Source organism: Ochlerotatus camptorhynchus, unplaced genomic scaffold (assembly GCF_037179485.1).
Source record: "Ochlerotatus camptorhynchus isolate MF236.1 unplaced genomic scaffold, CSIRO-AGI_Acam_v1.1 ptg000203l, whole genome shotgun sequence".
In the NCBI taxonomy this organism is placed as follows: Eukaryota; Metazoa; Arthropoda; class Insecta; order Diptera; family Culicidae; genus Ochlerotatus; species Ochlerotatus camptorhynchus.
Window position 1 is genome coordinate 503619 of NW_027040693.1, and position 22042 is coordinate 525660.

The window sequence follows — 22042 nt, forward strand, 5'->3', positions numbered from 1 at the left end:
TTTGAGTGTTGATTAATCACAATGAAACATTGTGACAGAGCACGGACTTGAGGTTACTAGAGTATTAAATAATCTGGGTCCTATTTAGGATTATATCTGAAAAATCCAAATCTGGCCAACGCCCACCACTATTCTATTGTTTCAAATGATGTAAACAAAATAAGAGTACCTGCCCCACCTAAATTCGCGAGAAAATTCAACGCTTTTCCTGGATTTCCACCCGCAGCCGCTGAAATTCAGTGATATTTAACACACGAAAAACAAAAGGCACATCCGAAACCGGTGGATTGTTTTTCAATAGTTGCTTGTTTATTTTTGAGAGAGGGTTTCACTTTTCAATTAGAGATGGAAAAAAATCAATGATATTCCTGCTTCTCACACCAGTGTTTCCTTCCTTTCCTTCTTGCGTGCATTCCTTTGTTTCCTGCCTTTTTGTTTGTATTCTTCTAAAGTTTGTAGTGAATTGAGTTTAGCTTATTATCATTTTCTTTCTCGTGTCACGAATCATTTATTCAAGATTTTTTTTTGTTGGTTTGAATTTTTCTTCGTTCATTTTTGCATTTATTTTAAGAAGTTTACTCTTAATTAAGAGGGAGCGATGTTTGTAATTACTTTTTACAAAAAAAAATATATATTTTTAACTCACATTCCATCATCCTGCCAACAGCAGGACGTTTTCTCACACAATTTCCTCTGTCCATGGTCACAATTTGTTTTCCCCACATGCAACTAAAGTTTCTTACTGTTAGCTTTTTTTTATTCTCTCTTCCACTCTTCCTCTTCAAACAACGCTTGACGCATTGTCACTATCATCATTCTTTTGTTTTTTTCCATCCTTTTTTGTTTTTGCTACTACGGTTTTGTTGTCTCACAGAGCATCAATAGTTTACATTTTATTATTATTTTAAATAGTTTTTTGAGGCGCTATATTTCAACATCCTCGCGTCCTAAAATTAAGATAAAATCGAAAAGAAAAAACGAAAACGATTTCTTTCTTCTTCATTATTTAGAGCTTGCTTAATGTTTTGTTTCTGTGTTTTTTTTTTATTTTACGAGTTAATTGAGCAGTGCTTCCATCGTGTATGGATGTGGCGGCGGCTGTTGCTGATGTTGTTGTTGTAGTTGCTGCTGCTGCGACGGCATCGACGCCGGGTGTGGTTGTTGATTCTGTTGCAGATGTTTCGGAGGTTCGGGTCAGTCTAGGATTACAACCTGTAGATCACTGTTCGCTTTATTGCTACTACTGCTATTGATGTTTGTGCTACCGCTGTTACTGCTGGTGCTACTGCTATTGTTGCCGGCGATCAGCTGGGCCGCCAGCGGGTGAACACTGGCCATTGAAGCGGCCGCGGCCATGTTCGAGTTGAGATTAAGGTTCGCTGCGACGGCGGCAGGGTGTGGATGTTGGCCGACGGCGGTGAGCTGCGCCGTCAGCTGAGGTGAAAGCGTCGCGGATAATTGAGGAATACCGGCTGCCGCTGCTGCAGCGGCGGCTGTCGATACGGGGGTGACCGGTGGCAGCAGGGTGGCTATGATTGCCGCATACTTTGGAGCCAAGCATCGCCAGGGTTTCCGCGCCGAACGCCGCAGCTCGATGATCGGAATTTTGCGGCGGGTTTTTCTGTGGAAATAAGCATCATTAGCACAGAGTTTGATCAGGGGATGACTTTTAACATTTGATGATTTTCGTGTTTCCGAAAAAAAAAATATTCAGTCGAAGCACCTTAGTGAAATCTTAATTGTTTTTAAAAGTTAATTTTATTCAATTTAAAAAGAAAATATTTTCCCAGTTTTAACTCAAATAGAACACGAAGGGTTTGATGTTTTCGAGGAAAATAGAAATCATCTTTTTCCAACTACATGAACCAATACCCAATTGAAGCGATTTGAATGGGGAGAGTGAACATGTCAACTCCCTGTTGCTAACATTTTGTGGATAAAGGGCGGGCTCTTCATCCCATTCATTGGGGCATCTTCCTGTTGGATGGCTCGTTTTCTGACCAATTGACTGATCAAGTTGCTGGAAGGAGATTCTTAACTGTTCCAAGGAGATGAATAGGCGAATTGCCTATCAATCCATCCATTCGTTTTTGGCCCTTCATACAGCGATTTGATTAAGATTTGGGTTATCAGCTACACGGCAATGCCATGTAGTATTTTGTGACGTTCTAATGCCAGTATCTTGCAACCGACAAAATATAATCTGTATATAGGGGACGACGGGGTTTTTCTTCAATGGGGTGGAATGGGCAACGCTCATGTGGTTCGGAGTAAAATAATTAGCTAAATCTAGCTTGATATAGCAAGACAAGCAATAACAAAAAACTACAAGGGACAACCCTATGCGGTTTCAACGCAATGGTGACGTAGGACTACGTGGTCTTATATAATAAATGTTGTTTGTTAACTGCAGCAGGAACTTGTATTTTGTGCAGGAATAGGAATTTGAAAGGGTTTGTCTCTGTTTATACTCTTTACTATCAAGCATGGGAAAAATCGTTCCATTTTGCATTCTCAACTCACTCACACGCAAACAACATCAGAAACGAACAGCAGCTTGTGCGAGCCGCACTGATTTCGTTCGTATTCGCATTGCTTCTATTTTCTTCGATGAATGCAGAATTGAGCAAAACAGACAGCTGAGCGTAACATGAATGATTCTGAGTGTAGTAGTGTGGATGATTCCTCTCTTATTATTTTTTCCATGCTGAGCCTTTTACGATTGCATTCTGCTGAGTGAGCTGAATGAGAATTTTGCAGAAAGAATCACTTTTTATTTTCTAGCTTTAACCATACATTGACACATTTAAATCGCTATTAATATCGAGAAAACTGTTATACTGTAACACATAAACATAAGCGTCACGCAAATAACTTAAAACTGCTGTGGCCAATTCAACTGATTTAAATCGTTGAGCCAAAAACTATCTGACTCGGCTATTTAAATCGTTAGCATTCGAATTTTACGCATTCAATCTGGTTCTCCCTCACTAGAGAAAATTGTTCGGCTGCCTTTCAGTTTATCCTTCTTTCCTTCTACTGCTGACAGTTCTGAGTCGAGCTGCAGAGTCACTTGGTAGGAAGAATTTACACTCGTTCGGCAATCTGTTTTTAGGCGAGGATGGCTATTTTGATTCTGTGGTGCTCGCGCGAGTGAATGAATTTTCCCATGCTTGTTTACTATGACTATGATTGTCCTGAAAAGAATCTTTTGATATGAATTTTAGTTGGGTTGGGAAAGGGTCGATGATAGTATAGGCTTAAGGCCTTTGGAAGATGATGACAACGTGTAGGCAGTTGGATACGCAAATCGGACCGAACAATCCCATATTCTTCGGTTCAATGATTGGGCACTCGCAAGAGTCTCGGCCCGTCTGCTGCTGGACAGGGGTTGAACTGGTGGCTGCGACAGGTTGGAAGACCGCAGAATATCAGTGTCCACCCAGCTAAAGCTCCTCCCCTTTTTAGTTTTTCTCGTTAAACTCCTTCTTTCAACAAGTTGGTAAATCTTAGCCTTTAGCAGAAAGACGCTTAGCACTTTTTTCGTCGAATTTATGATCCTGTTTCACGTCATGGTTCTTCTCTATGCCTGTTCAGATAAATTAGTACTTTTATTTATTTTCTCCTCGAATATTCGGGCGCTCGAAAAATTGAAAATTCGATAAATATGTAATCGAATAGGTGGAAAAATCTTTACGATTAATCGTTAATCGATTAATTGTACTGTGTAATTTCATGTTTTTGGTGGTCCTTCGAAAATGCCGAACAGCAGAATTGCAACCAGCAAGCGTAACCCAAGAACCAAAAGTGGTGCGATGCTAGTTTTCATTGCTATGACGACGACTAAATTAAGGGACTTAGAAGCAGAGGAGTGAAAGTTAATTCTCTTCATCGATTTCCTCTTTTGATGACCATGGTTTCACTTACCTATTTCGCACTATTTATGCTATGTTCTTCTATCATCCAGAACAACAAACGTATCAATGAATGTGTTTGCCGTCGAGTTATTAACGAAACAGAAAGTCGATGAAGAGATTACAACTCTGGAGAGCACTTGTTGTGGTCGTTGGGCGCGTGTGGTTCTGAATATGGCGATGAATGTGCAAAATGTTACGCAATTGCATCCTCCCTATTCGCACACGCCCGAAGATCGGAGGCGAATGCTTCTTCGACTTGTTTCGTCTACTAACGACTCTCTGATGACTGTGTTGGGGAAGCAGCAATGCTACATTGACATGTTTCGTCTAGAAAACGATTATCTGATGACTGTGTTGGGGAAGCTGCCCACGTTATTGGTGGATTTGTTAATTATTTCGACACTTTTGGACAAACCTTGACATTTACTAGTTTTTCAATAGTTTGTTGTTGAAAATCAACAATCGAAAGCATTGCATGGATCCGTAGAAATATTTTTGACCGATTGGTGAAAAAATTATAGAAATTGGTCCAGGCGCAGCTGAGTTGATAACGTTCAAAATCTTTCATAATTTCGTTACATGTTCCATTTTTGGTTTTAACAAAGTGTACCCCCATATATAAATCACAGACGCAGTCCCTAAGGACTTTTAACTTGAGTATTTTCGAATCATCTACCCAACTTGAAAAGGTGTATTTTTTATTTTTTCATATTTATTCAGGGGGAACGACGCACTTCAGGATTATCCCATTTTTACCCAAATCTCTCATAAAATTTTCAACGTGCACAAAATTTCAATCCATCTTATCTATTCTTTCTATTCCCAACTTATACCTTCTGCATGCACACAAATCAAGCAAAACGTGCAGTTTCTCGCAGTTTTTAGGACGATCGTGAAGCACTCTGCTATAATCGCTGTCAGTTTTCAACGATCTCATTAATCTCTCGTTCATAATCAGCCACGGGGACAAAATATCAAGAGGAGACAGCAACGCACATCCACTTTCCGGACTCAAACCGATCGAATCCGACAGAGAAGCGCAACCGAATTGCTGAACCTACCTCCGGGAAAAGCCTCACCGGACAACGAAATCTCCTACGTCAAACAGGTGGAAAAGGAATTCATTTTTTTCTACTCGGCCCAAGTTGTACTCGTGGCTGGTCATGAGTTTGGAGAAGGAAGATTGATGGAATTTCTGTGCGCGAATTTTTCGAATCAAATTCCCGTCCAAATACAGCTAGGAATATTAACTGGAACCTAGTAATCCATCGCTACTAACCGTTCCTCCTTACTTTACAGAGAGTATTTACTTTTACACTTGTGTTTCTTCCGCTGCACCTAGATAGAAACGGGCAAGCCTGACAGTCACCATATCTGACAATGAATAATTCAAAATTATTATTTGTTAATTGATACAATCATGGAAAACACATTTGAAAATGGTCTAAAATGTTGATTTTTCATAATTCATATTTTTTTAATTCGCATTAACTTAAGAACGACTGGTCTTAGGAAAAAATTTCATGTAAACAAGCTTGTCAGAAATTATGCGTAAATCTAAATAAATTATTGTTGAACGTTTAAAATATGTGCAATTTCATTATATTTTAAAAATCAATAAAAATTTACAAAATAGAGAATTTTACACTTTTCATCAAATTTTAGAACATTACTTCAGCTTTTTTACAAAAGAAATATAAAAATTTAAGGGGGGTGTTTTTAGAAACTCAACATTTTATGATTTTTACTATGAATCTAAATAGTTTTCTTTTTTTTCAATGTTTTATTTTTTCAAAGAATATTTAATTACCTACAGCTTCTTTTCAGTTAACATTTTGATCAAATCAATCATTTTCATGTAATGATTTTTTTGAAAAAAATATAATTAATTTTATGAACACGCCTCGGATTACGACTTTTTATAAAGTTACTCTGGAGAAGCAAATCATATATAAATGAAAAATGCAACCATTGGTAGCAGCAAACCAATAAGTATTTTTCATTCAAATCGGAAACAAACATGTCCATTCGTTTTGGGCTGGAAATGCTCTAATATTTCACGGAAAGCGTAGTTATCATTGTATGGACCACCCACAACCGTTTGCAAAATTTGCAAAAAAAACTACAGGTCGTATGTACAGTTTTTACGCTTCTGTCAAATTTGTTACATACGAAGATTGATACCCCCCTTGAAGTTAGATATCATATGTAACATTGAGCTAAATTTTGATTGGTTGGCACATACATAATAGTTTTTTTGATGAGAAAATGAAACAGAGCGAGTCCAAATATTACCTTTAGGAAAAGTAAGCAGAGTAGTTTCTGGTAGCATTAAAACGTCAATTCGTTTACGTTTATTACATACGACCAATTCAAAACGCACTCCAGACTTATCCCCTTCACGTTCAGACCCGTATCCCTCTGAATTTTTTTAACACCGCTCACATCCATTCTATACCCTGATCCATTCCAATCTATTTGTTTCTATCCCTTCTTTATTTTCGTCAAGACGACACACTCAAAAAAATCCCATACATTATGTTTTCCCCGAAAATCCCAAGTAATTATTAGAGTGAAAAAATGCATCCCAATGAGTGTCTTTCCCCCTGGGTTGGACATAAACCATCCACCGTTAATTTGAAAAGCCAAACTTAATTCAAGAAGTGGTGGAAAGAAGGAGTCTTCTACTCCTTCTGGATTCCGCAGATCTGACTATACCCAGGATTTTCCACCCCTCCCGGGGACATCCAAAACCCCCGCTGCCCCAATTTTAAGAACAGAAGCCTATTCTTGAGTTGGGTTGTTCTCATTTGATAACATTATGGACGGTATCCTCAAATACCTTGATATTTCTGATCCTCTGAAAACCATTGTTCCGGCAATGCTTTCTACTGTGAAGATCCTCTTGAAGCAAATGACAGTGAAGTTGTCCCTCCTTGCAGCTATCATTTCCTTCGATGGATAATTTTCCAAACGTGGTCAGGGATTGGATCACTGTTCCACAGTGGAATTGTCGAAGTTTGATGCTTGAATTACCGTATGCGTGATATTGTTTGCACCATCGTCCAAATAAGGTTCCCGTTTCACCTGTGCATACAATGCCTTGGTTTTCTTTGCATGCACGTAACCTATAGCTCATACCGTAGTAGGCTGTGTATAAAAGAAAATGATTTACTTAGTTTGACAGTTGCACCATGACGAAGTGGCAGCGTATTCGTGATTTGTTCCACGCGCAAATGTCGCAAAAAGACATTTCAATCGCCGTGGGAGTGTTCCGGTGGACCGTCAAAAGGGTTTTAGTCCGAGAAAAAGAAAGGACAACTATCCGCGAAGGTGGCCACAGGTCGGGTTCCGAGGGTTATCGCTGCTATCAAAAGCAAGATTCGGGTTAATCCAGTGCGTTTAATAAGGAAAATGGCAAAGGAACACGGGATCAGTGATTTTATAGCACGGAAGATCGTAAAGGAAGAAAGCGGGGCGAAGTCGAGGGCCCGGAAAAAAAACTCACGTGATTACCAACCGCATCCGGGAGCTACGAGTCGAACGATGCAAGAAAATCTTGAACTTTCTTAAGCGAAAAAATCCGGTAATCCTGCATTTTTACCGTCGATCCCGTATCAAATTCCAGAACCGACCGGTATATTAGTTCTCTTCCGGTAAAAAAAGGTGGCCGACGAGCACAAGAACAAGTGTCTGACCAAGCATCCTGCTAGTGTTATGGTGTTTGGATTGGTGGTTTCCGATGGCAAAAAAAAAATGGACCCGGTGTTCATTCCAGATTGCGACAAGGTCAACACAGAGGTCTACATCGGGATTTTAAGTAAGTATGTTCTTCCGTGGATCAAAGAACAGTACGGTCCGAAGCCAAATGTTGTATTTCAACAAGATGGGGCTCCGTGCCACACCTCGAACCGCACTCAGAAGTGGTTGCAGGAACATCTTCCGTTCTGGGCGAAGGATATGTGGCCGCCATCCAGCCCCGATCTTAATTCGCTGGATTACTCAATATGGCACGTCATGAAGGCCAAGGCCTGTTCTGAACGCCACCCGAGTACAGCAAGCCTCAGACAAACATTGACCCGTATCTGGAGAGAAATTGATCCAGACTACATTATTAGAACCTACCGTGCATTCCGGAAGCATGTGGAGGCCTTAATTGCAGCAAGTGGAAACTCGATCGATGATTAACATAGTTTAAGACTCTGAGAAACATTCCCCTTTAAATAAATAAAAAAAAAAACTCGAAAACAAAATTTTTAAGAATTTTTTAAATTTTGACATTGCTCAATGGTGCAAACATTATCACGCATACGGTAGATTGTTCACAATAATGATTGTGATGCATTTGCTCTTTGTGAAACATGGCTCTCTCCAGATATCAATGTTCCATTTCATGATTTTAACATTATTCGACTGGATCGTGGGGCTTTACGAGGAGGAGGGGTACTTTTGGGGATCAAAAAGGGTCATTCCTTCTATAGAGTGAATATTCCAGGCATTGAAGTTGTCGCATGTCAGGCTATTATTAACGGTAAGAGCCTTTGTATTGCATCTGTTTATATTCCTCCTAGAGCCGTTGTTAATCGAAAACAACTTTCAGATATATGTTCGGTGCTTCCTGCTCCGCGGTTGATTATGGGATATTTTAGTTCCCACGGTACAGGCTGGGGGAAGCTGTATGATCACAACCGTTCTACTTTGATATATGACCTCTGCGACAGCTTCAATATGACAATTCTTAACAATGGAGAAGTAGCACGTTTGGCTGGCCCATCCTCGAATGGAAGTAGATTAGACCTCACCCTTTGCTCTAATTCATTATCGTTGGATTGCACGTGGAATTTGATCCAAGATCCCCACGGTAGTGATCACTTGCCGATCAAAATTTCGATTGCCAGTGGGTCCAATCCGTCGGAATCCGTTAACGTCGCGTATGATCTTACCCGTAATATCGATTGGGCAAAGTTCAAGACTGTGATAGCTGAAGCAGTAACGTCGGTAGAAGGGCTTCCACCGTTGGAGGAATATAACTTCCTCTCCAATCTGATATTGGACAGTGCGCCTCAAGCTCAAACTCGGCCGGTTCCAGGAACGTCTTTCTGTAGGAAACCTCCTACTCCTTGGTGGGACCAGCAATGCACTGAGGTTTATCGTAAAAAGTCCGACGCGTTTAAACTATTCCGGAAACGTGGACCACCCGAGCATTTCGAAGCATACTCGGCTCTTGAACGCGAACTCAACTTGTTTGGTCAGTTCCTGCAGCTCAATATTGTTCCGGATGATTGGAGGCGGGTGAGAGTTATAGCCATCAAAAAGCCTGGCAAACCCGCGTCAGATCATTACTCGTACCGACCCATCGCGATGTTATCGTGCATTTGAAAATTGTTGGAGAAAATGATCCTTTTTCGTTTGGACAAATGGGTTGAGACGAACCACCTACTTTCAGATACTCAGTTTGGTTTCAGTAGGGGTAAGGGGACGAACGACTGTCTCGCGTTGCTTTCCGCACTGAAATTCAGTTGGCTTTTACTAAAAAAGAGCAAATGACTTCTGTGTTCTTGGGTATCAAGGGGGCTTTTGATTCAGTATCGGTACCTTTTCGGTAACTTTTTGTACAATTTGCTGTCAGAGAAACATATGAGCTTTTCTTATGGAAACTCTACAGCTTCACGATTTAGTTACATGGGTCTCCCCCAGGGCTCATGTTTTGTATAATTTCTACGTAGCTTTGGTTGTGCGGGGCTGTGCTGCCGTTATACGCATAAGAGTCCCATGGTGCATAAGGATTGCATAGAACATGGGTCAGTTATGCGTATAACGGCAGCACAGCCCCGCACAACCAAAGCTTCAACTTTTGGGTAAGCCGATCACTCATTCCATGTCTTTCAAATATCTTGTGGTCTAATTCGATTCTAAATGCACCTGGAGATTCCACATTGAGTATCTGAAGCGGAAATCCAAACAAAGGATCAATTTTCTCCGTACAATTACCGGAATGTGGTGGGGAGCCCATCCGCAAGATCTTCTAGCGTTGTACCGGGCAACGATTTTATCTGTTTTAGAGTACGGTAGTTTGTGTTTCCAGTCGGCGGTTATAACTCACATCATCAAACTGGAACGTATCCAGTATCGCTGTCTTAGTATTGCGTTAGGATGCATGTACTCGACTCATACGATGAGTCTCAAAGCGTCTCGAAGTTGCCACTCTCGGATCGATTTTCGGAATTGTCCCTCAGGCTCCTCACCCGGTGTGAAGTTATGAACCCACTGGTAATCGAAAACTTTGAGAAGCTTCTTGAGGTAAACCCTCAAACTCGTTTTATGTCATTGTACTTCGTGTACATAATACAGGATGTCAGCCCTTCACAACATAATCCTCATCGTGTATGCTTCTATGATTTCGGTAATTCAGTTAGTTTTGATGTATCTATGACGCAAGAGATTCGCGGAATCCCAGATGGCCAAGCTGATTCCGCAAGATCGAACTTCACAGATGGATCACTAATAGAGGCGTCCGCTGGTTTTGGTACTTATAACGAATTTCATAGCGCCTCTCGAATGCTTCATGCTCCTTGTTCCAAATATGTTGCTGAGCTGGGCGGCAATACATACGCTAGAAACTATCGCCTCATTTGCACCAGATCATTATTTTATTTTTACGGATAGTCTCAGCTCTGTCGAGGCTATTCGCTCTATGAGACCGGTAAAGCACTCCTCGTATTTTCTCATGAAAATACGAGAGCTTCTAAGTGCTTTATCTTTAAGATCTTTTGTCATCACCTTTGCATTCGGCCCATGTCATTGCTCGATTCCGGGCAATGAGAAAGCGGACTCACTTGTATCAATTCAAACCTCCTTCTATCTCTCCCCATCCATGAAACTGTAAATCTCCACTAACCTCGAGTCGACCGCGAGTACTCGGTTCAATTCGTTTAACTTTAGATTTTAACTTTGGATTTAAGACATTTACAATGGCTCTGTAAAGTTTATTCGATTAAGCCTTTACAAATAAATTAATTTACACAAAAAAAAAGTTTTATGGCTAGCTGATAGGAGGCCCTAGTTTTAATTAAAGAGCACTAAATTGTGTGTACAATCCGAAATTATAACTATGTGCGCACCGTAAAGGGGGCGCACATATGAAAAATCATTAAGTAATCGGATCTAAATTTACCATGACAGAGCTGCAAAATTCCCTTGGAATTCTCCTATGTAGTTCTCCTCACAAATGCCTAGAATTCTCATCAAAATCAGTTTGAAATGCTAATCAGAACTCTTTTGGAATTCTCCGCCTAATTCCTTTTGAAGTTCTCCTGAGAATTCTTCTCACATTTCCGGAGTGATTCGTGATTAGGACGTAATTACTTTTGTAAACAAAGACGACAACCGCCGAGTAAAAGTTCAATCTTCCAAACAAATTATACTAAATGACAGAGGTATCATTCCTCTACACATTGAATTGTTAGTTTACGAGATTGAAACTTTATTCGCAAGAACCGGGCGATTGATGAGTTTGTTTACAAAAGCAAATACGCCCAAATCTTGAATAACTCCGAATTTAAGTATTGTCCGATGATTCTCAAGGAATCCAAACGTTTTCTATGCTCTCAGAGATTTCATAAAATACTCATCAAAATTCCTTTGAAATTCTCCTCAAAACTACCGTAAAATGATGCTCTGAGTTCTCTTGAAAATTTGCTTATAAATAGCTTCTTATGAATTAATCACAGAACTTCCTGTCAATTTTCATTCAAATTTTCTTTCAATAATATTCTGGGTTGGGTTGCCATGGAATTATACTCATAGCTAGGAGAAGGAGAGGCCTACTGAACAGGTTGAGGATAGTGAATATTCCCGGTCCGGTCTAGGAATTTTTCGGGATGGAAAATTTCTTGACTTCCCTGGGCATAGAGCATGATTGTACTTGCCACACAATTTTACTAATGCAGTTGCGTCCCGTAACCTCACTTTTTACCTGTGAGCCAACTTTCAAAACCAGATTTAATGCCATATTCATACTCGAATCGGTTGAAAAATACACTATTCTAGTTAACTCTTTATCTATCCATTGCAAGCAATATTTTGATAATTGTTTTTTTTTTGAGAGTTAGTGGACAGGTAGATTGAGGTTAAGGAAACGGCACTGTACTAATGTAAAAATGGTACCAGGCACCGAAAGCTCTCAATTTATAACTGTGGAAGTGCATCTAGAACACTAAGTTGAGACCACACAATAAGCTAAAATGCGATAAGTTCTTCTTCTTCTTCGCATTTCAAGCTTATTGCATATCGCATATTAGCTTATTGCGTGCTCTCAACTTAGTGTTCTAGATGCACTTCCACAGTTATTAATTGAGAGCTTTCGATGCCTGTACCATTTTTACATTGGTATAATTGTGTGGCAAGTCCAATCATACTTCTATACCCAGGGAAGTCGAGAAATTTTTCAACCTGAAAAATTCCTAGACCGGACCGGGAATCGAACCCAGCCACCTCCAGCATGGTCTTGCTTTGTAGCTGCGCCTTTACCGACAGAGCTAAGAGAGGCCCCAAATGTGATAAGTAATTAGCTTGAAATGCGAAGAAAAAGAAAGAAGGCGATATTGAACCTACAATCAATTAATTTGTTTCAAACAATTGAAGGTTTGGGACTGGAGTGCGGGATGCTCATTATGCCCCTCTTACCACTACTTTTGAATTCTCCTCAAGTTTCACCTGGACTCTGGAGATCCTCAGAACTACATTGAAAGAAACCCTTCGATTTACCTTGCAGTTCATCTCAATTCTTCCCAAAACTCCCTTGAAGTTATCCTACGAATTACCGTGAAATTCACTAGAGTTTCTTGAAAATTATCATCAAATTCATTTATCAAATCCTTGATAAATTTGATCAGGTCCTCAATCTTGATTATTTTCAAATATGGAATCTTAGAAAATCTCCAATGTTCGACATATTAAATATTTTCTTCGTTCCAGGTTCCTTAAAGTTTCTCCAAGTTTTTTATTATAAGTCCAAAATTTTGTAAAATAGTTTAATTTAAAAACCTGTAATAAATTTCCATGTTCCAAAAACAAAAAATACCAGGCCAAGCTTCAGAATTTTTCAAAATGTATTGAGTTGTTGAAGATTAATCCGCTCCGCAATTATTTATTTCAATGCTACCCATAAACGCATAACAGTCTCAATTCAATTGGAAATCAACCAAAGATGTGACTTGTATGTACATAATAAGTAAAAGATACACCTGATTGCCCACATAGAATGTTCTGAAACACTTTGAACGAACCGCCTAAACTGGGCTTTAAAGCCTGGTTGAGAAGATTTACTTCAGTTTTCAACTACCTGTCTAAGCTAATCAAAGATTCTCTGATAAGCAGGAAATTTGTTTGGCTTTAAATGATCAAACATTTTCCCCTAAGGTAAGAAGTCCAAGATGAAGTTTAAGATGAAGTCCAAAAGAAACATATTATAAATTATTAGCTTCAGCGGGGAACCATCCTTTAGAACCGATCAAATGGTCCAAAAGCCGTATTTAGGAGGAATAATTTTTATGCGCCAAAACCATCAGTTTCAGGTTAATAGATTCTTCGGAAAAAAATTCCATTTGTTTCAGACAATCTTTTGATGTGAGAGACAATAGGCTGGTCCTTACGATTAATGAGTTCAAAATACACCCAAGCATACGGTTTCTGGACCACAGTGCAAAGGTCAAATAGTTTCGTATCTTTAATCCCGGAAACATTGGTCTGGGATTCAACGTAATTACCGACCCGTGACATCTTACCTGCTAGGTTCGGTCGATCGGTAGTACACATCATCGGGAGCGTCCATCCAACTTATGACTTGCTTCCGCCCGGAACCGGTCCGTGCCATTTGTGCAATTTTTGGTTTACCATTCATCTGAAAAACAACGGAATTAAAATTCAATATTCGATGATTCCAATCAAAAACAAAAACTTACATGATGCCTCGGGAGAGGTTGTCCAGCTGCCTGCGCTGCGGCCATCATGGCTGCGTACTGCTCGGGAGTAGGCCGATGAGACGGCATAGGATCCTTGTTGGGTCGTTTCGTTGGAGGTGCAACCGGACCTGCAGAGAAAATTACGATTTTAGCCAACAGAAATAATCAGAATCCTTTACACGAATCGCTTATTACCATCGATTCCATTGGCATCCTCGTAGTTCCGTCGCTTCAAGGAAACAGGTGGGGTGGGGGTAATGGGACTGCTCGCCACCATCCCTGGACCGGTGCTGGCTGCATTCGGTGTAGTACGTCCGGCCGTCACTCCTGCCGTGCTCCCTAGCGTGGGAATTCCCGGTGGAACTGCCACCGATCCTCCTCCTACAATTGCATTCACAGTAACTCCGGGCAGGTTATTGGCAGCCGCTACGGCCGCCGCTGCCGCAGCATTCAGTGGTTTCGGTTCAGCCTCGACTTTGTTTGGTATCCGATCGTAAATTAAACTACCATCGGGTGCCTTCGGTGGCTTCGGGAATGCAACCACTTCCGGTTTTGGCATTTTGTCCTTGGGGGTCAGTATGAGCCAATCTCCCACGGTGGGCCCGGGATTGCCGAGACGGTTCGCTATATGGGTTACGCTGCCACGGTCTCGCTTCTTGTAGATCAGCAACCGTTGCATGTCCGCTATACTCTTGCCCACCTCGGCGACGGTGACTGTGACACGGAGAAACGCATTTAGGATAAGACTATTAGAAACTATTGGGTTAGGAAGGTAACTCACATTCCTGTTTCACGGCAGCAGTGTTGATCGAGTACGAGGGTTGACGAGCGGCTTTCTTCGAGCGAACGATTTGCCTACAAAGCCGCCTCGATAACCGCGTGGTCCAATTAGTGTACAGGTAGAATGCCGTTCGCGTCTTCATGATCGGCCGGGGCGATCCAGATCGGATCTGAATTCCATGTGCCTGGGCGTAGTGCCGCGCCAGTTGTGCTTTCAGTTTGAACTCCTTACCACAATTGACGATGGAACATTTGAAGGACGGACTACAAACCGAGGGAGAAATTTGTTTCAAATATTGAACACCCACAGAACAGTAGACTTCCCACTTACCTATGCGGTCGATGATTACTCAGTCCGCCGCTGTCTAAACTTCCGATCGGTCCACTACTAGCCACAATGGTCAGATCATCATCGATATCACTTCCGGCACTGCCGGTCCCGGTTGCTGGGCCGCTGATTACTCGTTGTGGTGTTTTTTTCAGTGACACGATACCGGGCGATCCTATTCCTGCTGTTGGTGCTGCCACTGCTACTGCTACTACTACTGCTCCCCCTCCTCCTTCGCCTCCTCCTGCTGTCGTCGTCGTGTCGACGATATCACCACTATCCGCTAATCGCGATGCTACTTTAAGGCCTCCGTAACGCTTCCAATAGTTCCAACAGATCTGACACAAACGGCAGCTCATGTGCGATGGACCCCACGAGTACCACTGCTAGAGAAGATGGGATTAATTACAATTAATTATCCGGACAACCAGCATCTACGAGAACCCTACCTGTTGTGACGCTAACGTCGAGCAGGACTCACACGGTTTTCCACTGCTGATGGTTAGCACCTCCACGCCACTGCTTCCGTTCGAATTTCCGTTCAGAATGTTTTTGTTGTTGTTCGTGATCAGCGCCGGGCTGGGCTTGGTGTAGTTGGGAATGTAGACCTGCTTCAACTTCGACTCGGCCTCGACGGCTTTCACCCGCTTCTGCTGAACGTATCGGTCCGTCGTTTTCCACATGTAGTAGTACTCCACTATGCTTTTGAGCGTTTTCCATGGAAGCTGCATGGTAAAAACAAAAGCAACCCAGTTAGTACAACATTTCCCCATTTAATACGTAGGGTACAGAAGGGAGCAGACACCGTTAATCGGAACCCTTCCTTGATAGGTACTACTCACAAAGTCGTTCCGAATGTCGTTGAAGTCTTTGCCGTACTTTTCTAGGGCGTCCTCGAAGAGGTTCGCTTCGGAAGCACTCCACTCCTCCATCTCGTCTCGACATAGCACCGGCCCACTGGAGGGCACTAATGAACACATGGCATCCTCTATCGAGTAGTTGTGCTTGTGCAGGGTATCCATCGCATGAAACTGAAAAGGACCGAAAATGAACCCTGAAGTTTCGATTCAAAATCCCTATATAGACAGTAATCAATCCTACCAAGGTAATATCACGACTAGCGGCCGCAGCCGACATGTGCAGGGACGGTTGTTTCACTGAGCTGGTACAATCCAGTGCCCGGGCAAAGGTACCAACAGACCGGGACACCACCAGGAACTGATCGATCTTCTTATCGTTGAGCGTATGCCGCGGCGTCCACACTATCGTTTCCATTTCTTCAAGATTTCGCTCGTACTTCTCACCGTCCTTCAGCATCGCTTGCACCTCCGTTTGGTATCGACTTCCGACACGGATTTCACCCTTGTCCGCCAGCAGGGTCTTCTGCGTCGGGTCGAATACTAGGCAGTAGAAGAAGGTGTCCTAAAATAGCAAAGCAAATTTAGACCAAACGGTGTCCCACAAACGAGAAAAGGTGTGATCCTTCGAAGGCGATCGTCGATTGTCGCGGCCTGTTTGGAAATCGATCCTTTACTACTACTCACGTCTTTGTTCAGATAGCTGAGCAGCGATTCCTCCTCGTTGAGCAGCGTCACCGAGCACTTGCCTCGGATCTGGGTAGCCGGCAGGGTTTCTACTTGGCGGGACAGGAACAACTCGCGGTGCTTCATCTGGTGCCGTTGCTTTGGATTCAGCTGCTCGCCTCGGTCGATTCCGCTGCCGGTGCTGTTGGGACTATTCCGTTCCTCTTCGAGGGCAACTGTGGACAAAGGGAGAGGAGCAAAAGAAAGCAAACATGAGTAAAGTGTGGCTGTTGAAGTTTGGAGGCGGTATGATTCAACTTTTGTGACAAGTTTTTACTTTTAATCTTTTACTCTCCGATATTAACCGTGTGCGATACAAAAATTAACTGAGCTCATTCACGAATGGGCTGCTTTATTTATACTCATTCACCAGTCCGACAAACGTATAATGGGCGGAGCGTTGCGCGCTATTCTACGTTTTCTTCTTGTAGGTTTCCTTTGTTGGTGTGCGTCGCTTCTACTGCTGCCGCTGCTTCTGTTGGTGTGCGTCGTTTGGTTTCATTTGGCAGTCTTTCCGGAGCGAACGGTTCGGTCGCGAACAGATCTTGTGAATGCCCGTGAAATCTTTATCTGATTGTTTGCTATAAAGAAGCTAGTAGGGAGCCGCGCTACTTCGTCGTATCATGGCGCCTATTTTCGTTCTATGTGCTAAAACTATAATAGCAAAGCGTTTACACTCACGTTTTTTCAAAAACATCTTTGCTTACAAGATTAATTACGATTGACACTGAAACATTTGCGATAACCCGTAAAATGAGCGATTTTAGGGGTATATGACGAAAAAAGCTGAGATGCGACGGACTATCGCAGAGTCCTATCTAACTAATGTCTGAAATTTATAGATCTATAAGCCCCTAAATCTTGAGATTCCTGTTTTTGAAACTGCGATTTTTTTAAGTTTATCTCAAGGTGAAATTGCGAAGTGTGATATGAATGAGGACTCTTTAAACAAACCTTTGCTTCTAACAATTTTACGGATTTCCAGTTTGTTTAAATATTCCGCAAATTGTCGACGATTAAGGATCTTATTTAGCGGAATTTTGATTACGACATGATTTCAAAATCATATGATTAAAAGATTTCATAAACAACGCTGGTTTAATAACTTTTATTATTAAAAAGACTGACTGCTGAAGTTCATAGAAACTCCCTAAAGTTCGTAGAACTTCCCAGAAGCGTTAAGGTCTTTCCTGAAGGATTCATTGAAGTTTATATTGCCTGAATTTCATGGGACTTCCCCGAAGTTCGAATGACTTTTTTTTAAGATCTTAGGACTTCCCTGAAGTTCGGAGTTTTTTGAAATTCATAGAAATTTCTTAAATATCGTAGAAGTACCACGAAGTTCGTAGAAATTCTCAGAAGTTCGTAAAACTTCCTTCAAGTTCGAAGAACTTTCTTGAAGATCTGAGGACTTCCCTGAAGTTTGAAGGACTTAACTGAATATATGAGGACCCTACATTTAGAAGAGCTTCCCTGAAGTTCATAAGGCTTTAAATATCGAAGGGTTTTCCAAAAGTTTGTGGGTTTTTCATTAATTTCTTGGAAATTACCTGAAGTTTGGAGAGCTCCCATGAATTTCGTAGGATGGTTGGTTGGTTGGTTGTCTTTATTAAGGAGATTTTCGGCCAGACGCTGGTTCATCTCTGAGGCAATTTCGTAGGACTACCTGTAGTTCAATCGACAACATTTTTTAGCTTGGAGAACTATGTTAAGTTCAAAGGACTTCCCAAGAGTATTGAAGACTTCTCTGAAGCTCAGAAAAATCCATAAGTGTCATAGGATTATACTTAAGTTTTAAGCAATGCCTAAATGTCGTAGAAGTTATATTAAATCTGTAGAAAATTCTGTAAAATTCGTAGTTATTCCCCAAAGATTAAAGGACTTCCCTGAAGTTCGTAAGACTTCTCTGAAATTTGTAGAACTTCTCTGAAGGTTCGGAGAGATTTTCTGACCGTCGTAGGTCATCACAGTAGTTCACGTGGGGCATGCGGGGCACGATATTCAATAAGTCCAGCTAGTTCATCTGTTTCGCTGACGACGTGAACATTGTCGGAAGAACGTTTAAGGCCGTGGCGAAGCAGTACACCAGGCTGAAACGTGAAGCAGAGAAGGTTGGATTAAAGGTGAATACGTCGAAGACAAAGTATCTGTTAGCTGGAGGAGCCGAGCGTGATGGGGCTCGCATAGGCAGAAGCGTGACAATCGACGGAGATGAGTTCGGGGTGGTGGATGAATTTGTGTACCTCGGATCATTGGTGACGTCGGATAACAACTGCAGCAGAGAAATTCGTCGGCGTATTATAGCCAGAAGTCGTGCTTACTACGGACTTCACAAGACCCTGAGGTCGGGTAAACTTCACCTCCGTACTAAATGTACCATTTACAAGACGCTCATAAGACCGGTAGTTCTCCACGGGCACGAGACGTGGACAATGCTCGAGGAGGACCTGCAAGCACTGGGTGTTTTCGAACGACGAGTGCTTAGGACCATCTTTGGCGGGGTATGTGAGAACGGTGTATGGAGGCGAAGGATGAACCACGAGCTGGCGCAACTCTATGGCGAACCCTGTATCCAGAAAGTTGCGAAAGCTGGACGGGTACGATGGGCGGGACACGTTTTAGGAATGCCCGACAACAATCCCGCAAAAATGGCGTTTGCCTCGCTTCCCGCCGGTACAAGACGAAGAGGAGCACAGCGAGCAAGGTGGTTAGACCAAGTGGAGCAGGATCTTGGAAGTGTGGGACAGTCAAGGAATTGGAGACAAGCCGTCACGGACCAATCTTGAGGGATGTCGGACCAGGATAAGTAATTATGTAAACTATTTGGTAGTTTGGCATAAGACATTTGTTTCCGAATAGCCATTTGGCATAAACTATATAGCAAATCCAATAAAACTGATCCTAGAGCACCGCAAATTTTTTTTCAAGACATAAGGAACTGTGATATAAGAATGAATTTGAGGTCGTGACATAAACATGGATCCGGATGGCTATGGGCATCAGACAATCAGCGATCTTATTCATACGAAATTACTCGACATTTCTGTAAACAAATCAGCATCAGCTGAGGATTGCAAAATGGCTGAACCTTTACCAGAAACCTTGAATGGAACCAGCTCACTTTAACTGCACATTTAGCAATACAGTTGTATTCGTGCAACCTGGTCATAGCAGTGAGTATGTCTTGGTACGGGAAAAATGTAACCATTTCAGGAGACGATGGTGATGACGTCATTACAAACATTATTCTTTTGTACAGTCGCTAAGAAATATCTTTCTTATATCACAGCTCCAAGTGTTTTCGAAAAACCGCGGAGGTCTAGGATCAGTTTCATAGCTTGACCACTTTTACGGATGTTCCGAATGTTCTGGAGGACGGGTCTATGTTTATGTCACAACCCTAAATTCATTCTGTCGTCGCCAGCTAATCCAAACACTTAAAGCAACCAACGGTATAAACAGAACGCTTACTACAACTACCATGACAAACTCTCACTGCAACATAGCTCGATCGGAGTGGTAGACGGATAATGATATATTGCTTGCCTGCTTTGTTTCAATATACATGGTTGAGGACATAGCTTGATCGTAATCGAGAAAAGACATAACAAAAAAATCTCATTAACACACGTGTATCACTTCCGGCTTTACTTCGTGAAGCAGCTTGCCAACAATTTGGTACTAAAGGGTGTCCCACATCAAATTGCATCACCGAAAAAACGCTGTAGAAAATTACCTAGTTGACCGATCCTTTTCAAACTTTCAGACAATAAAATACAACCCATTAGTAAGCTTTTGGCATATTTATTTCATTCAACTTCAATACCATAACCGTACGCTCGCACCTTACGCTTAACTACACTCATTACTTACTTACTTACTTAAGGGTCCTGTGCACCACCAGCGGTGCAAAGGGCCAACGTGAAAGACTTCCATCCTGGGCGGCTGCTCGCTTTTGCCTTGACCTGGGCCCAGGTCAGATTTCTATCGACTTGCTTAATTTCCTTATTGAGGCTCCGCCGCCATGAGCCCCTGTGTCTGCCTCTGCTGCGATGGCCTGCTGGATTCCAATCCAGCGCTTGCTTGCAGATTTCGTTTCCGCCCCGTCGAAGTGTATGGCCGACCCACCTCCACTTTCGCTCTCGAATTTCTGTTGCTATCGGCTTCTGATGACATCGACGATGGAGCTCGGCATTCGAGATCCAGTTGTGAGGCCACCAGGTACGAATTATATACCGCAGGCATCGGTTGATGAAGACCTGCAGCTTTTGAGTGTTCTCCGCTGATACACACCACGTCTCGTTGGCGTATAACAACACAGATTTCACGTTCGAGTTGAAAATTCGGATTTTGGTGCGTTGACTTATCTGGTTGGATCTCCATACGTTTCGTAAACTCGCAAAGGCAGCCCTAGCCTTCTTGATTCGTGCACCTATGTCGCTCTTGGTCCCGCCGTCCGACGCTATTTGGCTGCCAAGATATTGGAAACTTTCGACCTTCTCCACTGCTTGCCCCGCTACCGTAAAGTTGGAAGGGTTGCCCGTGTTGATATCCAACGATTTGGTCTTGTTAACGTTGATGGTGAGACCCGCCGCAGAGGAGCGTTCGGCTAGGTCATTGAGCTTACTCTGCATATCAGAGCGCCGTAGTAGAGCAACATCATCAGTCAAATCGAAGTCGTTGAGATGCTCCATGGTGATAGGCTGCCAAAGCAGCCCACGGTTCGGTACACGGTCAATTGCACCTACCATGATCTCGTCGATTACGATGAGAAACAGTAGCGGTGATAGTATACATCCTTGTCTCACACCAGTGACTACCCGGATAGGGTCGGACAAGGCTCCGTTATGCAGAACTCTGCACGTGAAAGCCTCATACTGCGCTTCGATGAGGTTGACGATTTTATCCGGGACTCCCTTGCGTCTCAGGGCGCCCCACAGATTCTCGTGATTGAGACGGTCGAAAGCTTTTTCGTAGTCAATGAATACCAAATAAAGGGACTCTTGGAATTCATTGACCTGCTCCAGGATGATGCGGAGCGTGACAATATGGTCCCCACAAGATCTTCCGGCACGGAATCCTGCCTGCTGCCGTCGGAGAGTCGCGTCGATCTTCTCCTGTATCCGATTCAGGATAACTTTGCACAGAACTTTGAGAACAATACACAGTAACATGATGCCTCGCCAATTGTCGCACACAGTCAGATCCTCCTTCTTTAGGACCTTCACTAAGATGCCCTGCATCCAGTCAGCCGGAAAAGTCGCGGTGTCCCAGATATTACAGAATAGTTGATGCAACATTTGTGCGGATAGCATGGGGTCAGCTTTGAGCATCTCTGCTGATATGCGATCGACCCCTGGAGCCTTGTTGGATTTCATGCTTCGGATAGCTGCTTCAATCTCCTGCAGTGATGGGGCCTCGGAATTGACGCGAGTGATGCGCCGCACCCTAGGCGGATCATGCCGAGATGTT

At 42.5% G+C, this 22042-nt stretch overlaps 1 protein-coding gene across 2 annotated transcripts in view; it reads right to left on the reverse strand.

Moving 5' to 3' along the window:
* Positions 1–287: 287 nt before the first annotated feature.
* The window catches only part of LOC135702945 (metastasis-associated protein MTA1-like), a 273632-nt gene continuing 251877 nt past the window's right edge, over positions 288–22042 (reverse strand). The window contains exons 4-13 of one of the 2 annotated variants that reach the window (XM_065224002.1): positions 16532–16746; positions 16089–16409; positions 15830–16018; positions 15437–15712; positions 14991–15370; positions 14661–14923; positions 14075–14593; positions 13880–14007; positions 13703–13818; positions 288–1621 (exon numbers count right to left, since the gene is read on the reverse strand). In XM_065224002.1, the coding sequence (XP_065080074.1) occupies positions 1195–1621; positions 13703–13818; positions 13880–14007; positions 14075–14593; positions 14661–14923; positions 14991–15370; positions 15437–15712; positions 15830–16018; positions 16089–16409; positions 16532–16746 (2834 nt within the window). In that variant the 3' untranslated portion in view covers positions 288–1194. Of the gene's footprint in view, positions 1622–13702; positions 13819–13879; positions 14008–14074; positions 14594–14660; positions 14924–14990; positions 15374–15436; positions 15713–15829; positions 16019–16088; positions 16410–16531; positions 16747–22042 lie in introns of both variants that reach the window. The other variant, XM_065224001.1, reaches the window with a different exon arrangement.